The sequence below is a fragment of the Sinocyclocheilus grahami genome, unplaced genomic scaffold, assembly GCF_001515645.1.
Source record: "Sinocyclocheilus grahami isolate Dianchi unplaced genomic scaffold, SAMN03320097.WGS_v1.1 scaffold577.1, whole genome shotgun sequence".
Classification (NCBI taxonomy): Eukaryota; Metazoa; Chordata; class Actinopteri; order Cypriniformes; family Cyprinidae; genus Sinocyclocheilus; species Sinocyclocheilus grahami.
In genome coordinates, this window is record NW_015505756.1 from 356,342 (window position 1) to 365,684 (window position 9,343).

Here is a 9,343-nt window from a genome sequence, read left to right on the forward strand (position 1 = left end):
TGTACACACACACACACACACACACACACACACACACACACACACACACACACACACACACTCACACACACACTCAGCAGCAGCGTTTCACAGAATGTTCTAGACTGCAAAAGAATGTTAATGTGGAGCTCTGATACAAAGACAGTGAGACACAGTGAATGAGCAGTGACCTGATGAGGACTTAATGAGCGCACGCGCACGCACACACACACACACACACTCACACTGAATCTGTTTTTGTGTGAGTGAGATAAGTAAATACATGTTGACAAAAAATTATATCTCAATACTTTTTCGGGTTTTGCTCGATAAATGATTTAACAATATTTTGCTGAGTGTGTTTTTATGCTAAAGACAAGGCGAGTCTACAGTATGTCTTAATGAATGATTCATTGAATAATTCAATCAAACGATTCATTAAAAACAGATGATTTATTTAGAAACAAATCAAGTCCCTGTCTTAATGAATGGATCACCGAATCATTGACTCAAATGATTAATTAAAAAACAGATTCATTCAGGAACAAAGTTTTTTTTTTGCAATTGCGTTGCAATTAATTTTTTCTGTCATAAATTGAATTATAAGAACATTCTAACTAAATCCAGTAGACTTCATCATGCAGTCAATGCTTTTGGACTCTCAAGACATGTTTTTGTTTGTTTTTTGCATGTACTCATACATACTCGATAATGTCAGCATGCACATCGTTAAAAGAACAATTACGATATTATCGTAGACGATAAATATCGCACACCCCCAACAGCAACATGAAGCAGCAGGATTTATTGTGGGAGGACAGGAGACGTCAGCTCTTCCTGTGTGCTAGCGGCTCATTCACACGCGTGTGGCTGAGAACAGACCGTCTGTCACCTTCTCTCACTGCCAGCGTGTTTGCTAGTAAACTCCTACTGTATGGCAGGAGGGAGGAAGCTGATCTGTGGAGCTCCAGACTGATGGAAACGGATCCATCAGACTGCTGCTCTGATCCGGATCAGACCTGAACCGGTTTGAACACATGGCGCTCTGACCGCGAGTCTGCACCGGCTGATCATCGTCTGCACCTGTGTGTTACAATTCAGAGGAAACCAAAAAAAACAGGAAAAGAAAAGCAGCATCTTGTGGTTGATGACTGATTTTCTTCGAAACAGCATCTGAGATAGTCAACAACATGTTTTTTCAATAACAATATGACTTCAGTTTTTCATTCGCTGGCTGTAAGTATGTGTGTGAGTGAGTGAGTGAGTGTGTGTGTGTGTGTGAGTGAGTGTGAGAGTGAGTGAGAGTGTGTGTGTGTGTGTGAGTGAGTGAGTGAGTGAGTGAGGACATAAATGTGTATAATGACAAAGGTATGACAGGTATTACAAGGAGAAGGTGACTTTTCAGGACATTACCCCATGTCCCCACTTTTCAAAACGCTTATAAATCACACAGAATGGAGTGTATTGAAAATCTGAAATAGCACAAAGTCTCCTGTGAGGGGTAGGTTTAGGGGTAGGGTTGGTGTAGGGCAATAGAATATACGGTCTGTACAGTATAAAAACCATTACGCCTATGGAGAGAACCCACTTTTCACAAATGTAAACCTGTGTGTGTGTGTGTTTGTGTGTGTGTCGACAGGCTCAATAAACCACAAATGCGACAGAAAAAGATCAAATGAGCTCAGCTTCCTCTTTCTCCTCCATCAATTTCTGGTCAACCTGGTTACACAGAACTCACTAGTCATTTAAAACAATAACTGAGAAACAACATCCTCATCTGCCGATAAAAGACAACATGTGTGCATATAACGCATTGCAGTCAGCAGTTTATGCCACCAATTAGGGCAAAATGATTTGGGGGACAAAAAAATTGATTGCAAATTTTATGGTAAAACTGCAATTGCAATTTAAATGTTTTTTTAAAGAGCTCCTGGTTTTATGTAGGGATGCAAAATTTGTCATGTGACAAATGCAAACTGCACCTTTAAGATTCAGAGAATGATTGACAGCTGCGATGACATCATTAAATGCATACTGCATTTATTTGCATAATTAATTGCGATTGGTGTGTTCTTTCTTGCATCTCTGTGTCTTTACGACCCACTTTACCGACGCTTAATGTGATTAGTAAATATGAGATGACAACAGCCTAACGAGCGTGATTTTATCTCCTCGTTATTGAATTAGTTGATGTGTGAAGCGCAGTAAATGAGGAAAGTTTCAGGGAATGAGTCAGAATTATAAAAATACGTCAAGCATCAAAAACACCCACAAACGGCTTCTCTTCCACGACCAGAACAAGCAGAAACGCAAACGACCGAACATCCTCTAAAAACCTTAAACATATTAGCAGCTTTGCTTTATCCAGCAAACAAATGCCAGCATTTCAGCCCATTAGATGGTTGATGGTGAACTTCAAAAGATGCGAAAGATCTCAATCACATTGCATTTGGTCGCGTTACATTAAAGGTGCTGTACATAATGTGTTACATTAAAGGTGTTGACTGTACTGAAGAATAAAAACACCATAATATGTATGCAGATATTTAGGAAGCATGCTCAATCTCTGAAAAACAGATATTCTGATTTGAAATGTGCATTCCTTGTCGGAATGTCTGTTTTTTGTTTTGGTCTGTGTGACTCCGCCCACTGCTAATTTACCCAATAGGATTTTGACACCACAGTTTAGCAGAAAACACAGCATATTGCAGCCATGAAATCCAGCAAATAAACTAGGTCAGAAATCACAGACTCAACCCGACTTAAAACACTTCGGCATCCATCTAAAAAGCTCTATGAGCTGAGGAATATTAAATACAGATAAATCAATTCATCAAATTGTGTCGAGTCTGAGGAGGAAGTGCGGGAGAAACAAAGCTCTCCAATATTTTGAATTGCGTTGTGGGTTCCATATACTAATATAATAATTAATAAATATAAAGATGTTTGTGGGTCAACCTGGCCCTAGCTTTAATACAACTCACCAAAAATCACACTATTAAAAATAGTAAACTAACTATTGCAAACAGCAAACAGAACAAAAAGTGTTATATTATAACCAAACAATGACTTTACAAATCCACATTACAGAACATAGAAATAAAACAGTATTTAACAAATATTTTCTAACTGTAACATTTTTCACAAACTGTGAGCGTACAGTTATTACAATATTTCAAGTGTTGCTTTATGTTTATGCTTTTGAAAATGGATCTTTACTATCTCTAATTAAGTTTATTATTTTGCATTTTAGGCTATTTTAGACAAAGTATGTGCATCTGCAAATGTAATTGTCTAGTTTATTATTATTTTATTATTTATTATTATGACGAGGGAACTTAGAAACAAAGAATTTAATTTTAAATTGTAATGTTTTGCCATGATTAAATTTTTTATAAATCGAGGAATCACGATTTTGAATAGAAATATTACCAAAGGTTAGAATTAGACACTTTGACAGTATGCCAATGTTAAGAGTAAAGAGAAATGAAAGATTGACTGTTGATTATTTTTACAGAACATTTATAGTTAATAATAGTCTACTGGTGTTTAACCTTCAGTCATTCTGAATTTGAATAACCTTGACTTCCAGATTTTTGAAGCATTTTCATTGTATTATTTCTTAACATATAATATGTATAAGACAAGTTTGTACAAGATGTAGTTGTAGTTTATGCATCTTTTCTGCAAATATATTTAACAAGTGATTTAACATTTACATGGTGTGTGTTGCATTCGGAATAGAAATTTATTTTATCTAGAGGGTTATTAAAGAAAAAGTTGCTTGAATCATGTTGACTAGTTAAAAATCGTAAAAATCGAGATTCGGACAAATGTGACCCTGGAGCACAAAACCAGTCATAAGGGTCAATTTTTCTAAATTGAGATTTATGCATCATCTGAAGCTGAATAAATAATCTTTCCATTGATGTATGGTTTGTTAGGATCGGACAATATTTGAAAATCTGGAATCTGAGGGTGCAAAAAAATCTAAATATTGAGAAAATCATCTTTAAAGTTGTTCAAATGAAGTTCTTAGCAATGCATATTACTAATCAAACATTAAGTTTTGATATATTTACGGTAGGAGATTTACAAAATATCTTCATGGAACATGATCTTTACTTAATATCCTAATGATTTTTGGCATAAAAGAGAAATGTATAATTGTGACCCATACAATGTATTGTTGGCTATTGCTACAAATATCCCCCAGCGACTTAACACTGCTTTTGTGCTGCAGGGACACAAATGTCGTGATAATTCGAGATTTTATTCTTTTGCATATCGCCCAGCACTAGTAATAGTTAATTTAATTTAGCTAGTATGTGACCACCTTGAAACCGACGATGGTGTCTCTTTTAATAATTGACAATAATAGCGCTCTGCTCTCGATCAGGTTAAATTTTTCATAGCTAAAATAGCAGTGCAGCTCGCAACGCCCTCTGCTGGTGAAGATAATCACTACACGACTGCTCCAGCCAGGCTTTCCAGGGACAGAACACTAAAAACTTGGGATGCACGATATTATCGGACTGATATCGGAATCAGCCGATAATGGCTTTAAATGTAAATATCGGCATCAGCCCGATATGAAAAATTATGCCGATATGTCTTGCCGATAATAGGAATACGTTAACTCACATGTGCTCAGGGTGTGTTAGTGATTAGATCACGTTAGATTCACTCTTTTGGATCGCTGCATTTAATCGGTGAAAGCACGTACAGAATGATGCATTCGTTGTATGATAGATTAAACAGTAATAGCACGTGCAGAGTCCTAACGCCTGTTCAGTAAGGAGTTTTAATCTGTAGGGGGCGCTGTTGGCCTACTTCTAATTAAATTAAAAGTAAAATACAAATAACATTTAGACTGTGTTTCTGATTAAATAAAGCAGTAATTGATGTCATAAAATAACGAGTATGTTTACATGATCTTTACTTAATATCCTAATGATTTTTGGCATAAAAGAGAAATGTATAATTGTGACCCATACAATGTATTGTTGGCTATTGCTACAAATATCCCCCAGCGACTTAACACTGCTTTTGTGCTGCAGGGACACAAATGTCGTGATAATTCGAGATTTTATTCTTTTGCATATCGCCCAGCACTAGTAATAGTTAATTTAATTTAGCTAGTATGTGACCACCTTGAAACCGACGATGGTGTCTCTTTTAATAATTGACAATAATAGCGCTCTGCTCTCGATCAGGTTAAATTTTTCATAGCTAAAATAGCAGTGCAGCTCGCAACGCCCTCTGCTGGTGAAGATAATCACTACACGACTGCTCCAGCCAGGCTTTCCAGGGACAGAACACTAAAAACTTGGGATGCACGATATTATCGGACTGATATCGGAATCAGCCGATAATGGCTTTAAATGTAAATATCGGCATCAGCCCGATATGAAAAATTATGCCGATATGTCTTGCCGATAATAGGAATACGTTAACTCACATGTGCTCAGGGTGTGTTAGTGATTAGATCACGTTAGATTCACTCTTTTGGATCGCTGCTTTAATCTGTGAAAGCACGTACAGAATGATGCATTCGTTGTATGATAGATTAAACAGTAATAGCACGTGCAGAGTCCTAACGCCTGTTCAGTAAGGAGTTTTAATCTGTAGGGGGCGCTGTTGGCCTACTTCTAATTAAATTAAAAGTAAAATACAAATAACATTTAGACTGTGTTTCTGATTAAATAAAGCAGTAATTGATGTCATAAAATAACGAGTATGTTTTGATTTAAAGGTCAGAAGCTATAGCTTACATGAACAACAAATCACAAACATGACACTTGTAAATTAAATAATTTTACATATACTGATTTATTCATTAATGTGTAATATGTTTTATTTTTTAAACAAATCATAAGCTCTAAAATATTTTCAGAACTTTTGCAACTCTTTTGCTTTAGACCATCTACAGATGTTACATTTTATGGGGAAAAAATGCAGCGATTGATATATAGTTTATTTATAGTTATTTTCAAAGCTTTAATGTACTGTCAAAAAACCTTCATAATTGTTTATTTAATTCTAACAAATAAGTTCTTGTTAAAAACTAACCAAAATTAAAAATATTTTGCTTATAATTTCTGCACAGGAGAGACTTGGTGTTGTTTCCAAACAAAAGGAAATATATCGGTATCGGTATCGACCAAAAATGAGGTGAAACTATCGGCAAAGATTATCGGCAAAAATCCAATATCGTGCATCCCTACTAAAAACCCTAAATTACACGGCCTCACCTTCATCCGGATCGTTCCTCGACGAGGCCTCCAGCAGAGCGATGCTCGCCGCAAACGAAACCCTTTTGCGGTTCTCCCGCAGGTTCCAGTGGCCGCGGCGTTTGTCGCCCTTTCGCTTCTTGTTCTGCATTTCTTTCTCGTAGACGGCCCATCGCTTGAGCTGCTGCATGCGACGCTTCTGCGCGGCTCTGAGCCGTTCCAGACTGGGCACCTTATCCAGCTGCTGCAGCTCCGTCAGCAGCTCCAGGTGACTGGCCATGATGATGATGATGATGAAGGCGAGGCGGGGAATCTAGCAGGGGCTGCAGCTCCCTGCCAAACCTCCACCCTTCATCCTGAACCTGGAGGAAGACGAGAACCAACACTCGGATCAATCACATGATTTAACACGAAACACAAATCCGCTCATAAAACAAGATTTAATGTGTGATAATAATCAGAAATGTTTGTTGAGCAGCAAATCTGCATATTATACTGATTTCTGAAGATCATGTGACACTGAAGACTGGAGTAATGATGCTGAAAATACAGCTGCGCATCACAGAAATACATTACAGTTTAATAGATATTCACATAGAAAACAGCTGTTTGAAATTATAATATTTCAAAATTTTTAATGCATCTTCAATAAAATAAATGCAGCTCTGGTGAGCAAAAAAAGCCTTCCTATATTTATATATATACCACCACAAACACCGTCCCACAACATCCTGTGCTCATGAACGCATGGAGCTGTTCGTAGGGTGATGTTGAAATTGTTCTATTTAAACGCACCAGCAGCACAATATAACGTGCGTCTCGCTGCTGTATGTGGGGATTTACCACAGTCATTTATCAGGCCGCAGGCAGAGACCTTCTGAGGAACGTGGGCTTCACACATTAGTGAGCAGAGGAAGACGCCACACTCATCTCTGCTGCTGTGCAATTTTCCACTGGTGAAGTGGGCAAAGCTGCAACACACACACACACACACACACATACACAAACACAGACGCACACACACCCCTGTCACCACCAGATACCATCGACCCACACACTCACACACTCACACACACTCACACACACACACTCACACACAAACACTCACACACACTCACTCACACACCTGTCACCACCAGATACCATCGACACACACACTCACTCACACACACACACTCACACACACTCACACAAACACACACTCACTCACTCACTCACTCACTCACACTCACTCACTCACTCACTCACTCACACTCTCACACTCTCTCACACACACACTCACTCACTCACTCACACACTCACTCACACTCACACTCTCACACACACACTCACTCACACACACACTCACACAACTGTCACATCCTGTCAGCACCGGACACCATCGACACACACACTCACACTCACACTCACACACACGCAAACACACAAGCCTCACCATTTCCTGTGCTTATCGCCAAGATTGATCTCAAACACGTGAATCCTCCAGAGGAGAGAGCAGGTGAATCATGCGTGTGCGATGGCCATGTTTTCCACTTCTAGCCCACGACACACACAACTTCCCCTCGCAGACGCCTGAACCTGTCACACACAGGTGACGCTCAGGACACGAGACAGACATGCGCTCATTAAACAAACAGATTCATCCAGCATCACTAACCATTAACAGGAACAGCACACGCGTTCACAGTCTCATCATAAGCTCTTCAACACACACCACTGACGTGTAAATGTATAGACCACAATAAAATCACAGGACTCGATGTGTGTGATATGAATCTTCTACGATAATACTGTAATTGTTGTTTTGAATATGTGTGAGCTGGCATCAGAGAGTATGGTAAGCAAAAGCCAAACAAAATCACACCAGAGTCTATGCACTGTAGCTACAGTCAAATAATAAAGCTTCTTTATTGGCATTGATGGTTATGTGAAGAACCTTTAACACACAGGTCCTTTATAGTGGAAAAATACTCTTTAGATCATTAACATATTATTTGTGATAAGAAAGAATGGTTCTTTTAAGAGCTGACCAAAATGCAAAGAAAACTTTTGGAACCTATTTTTAAGAGTGGAGCAGAATGCAGTTTTAAACTTAGTTAGAAACAAAGCATCTCTTTGCAGTTCAATACTGAATGAATCAGGGTTCTGAACAAATCACTTGAGTGAATGATTCAATAACCACTTGCTTTGTTTCTAAAATGAATCAGCCGTTTTGAACTAGGCGTTTAAATGAATGATTCAATGACTCTCTCAGTAAGACAAGGACTTGCTACCATCTACTAATATTTTTTATTATTTCAATATTCAAATTTGTATTTTTAAAACACTTGAATTAATTGATTAAATGTATGAAATTAACATTAGCTAAGATTAAATGCTGTAGAAGTATTGTTCATGCTTAGTTCATGTTAACCAAAGTAATGTTAACTAATGAACCTTATTGTACCAAAAAAAGAGTTTTGTTTATGTCAGATAAATAAAACAAGTTGATTTCATGCCTTGCTACCCTGCACTGATCTCCAAGGAAGTTTTAATATTTCATATGAATTTCATATATGAGAGCGATCGCACGGGTTATGTCTAATCTAATCAACAACACCCAACAGTGTATTTCATCAGATCAGCTTAGTGCAGCATCTCATTCATGAGCCCAAGCCAGATGTGTATCAGACAGTAGTGAATGTCAGCGGTGTTGGGTTAGCGCAGGTTAACTCGTGATGTGTCTACAGTGCTGATCTGTTTAGAGGGAGCGGATACTTTCAGGTTGTTTTCAGCACTTAACAACATTACAAGAGCCGCGAGCGCCTGCTGATCTAATAAGAAGAGTAGGAATTGCATTACCTGATGCACGCACACACACACACACACACACACACTGACACACGCTCGCGCTCGCACACACACACACACACACACTGACACACACTGACACACGCTCGCGCTCGCACACACACACACACACACACTGACACACACTCGCAATCGCTCACACTCGCACTCACACTCACTCACACACACACTCACACACACACTCGCACTCACACTCACTCACACACAGTCACACACACTGTCACACACACTGTCACACACACTGTCACACACACACACTGTCACACACACACACACTGTCA

General features: G+C 38.6%; 1 protein-coding gene across 1 annotated transcript in view; it reads right to left on the reverse strand.

Moving 5' to 3' along the window:
• The window catches only part of ppp1r16b (protein phosphatase 1, regulatory subunit 16B), a 37,569-nt gene that overhangs the window by 14,063 nt on the left and 14,163 nt on the right, over positions 1-9,343 (reverse strand). Inside the window, exon 2 of the mRNA XM_016239913.1 lies at positions 6,234-6,574. Coding sequence (XP_016095399.1) covers positions 6,234-6,492 — 259 coding nt within the window. The 5' untranslated portion in view covers positions 6,493-6,574. The remainder of the gene's footprint in view (positions 1-6,233; positions 6,575-9,343) is intronic.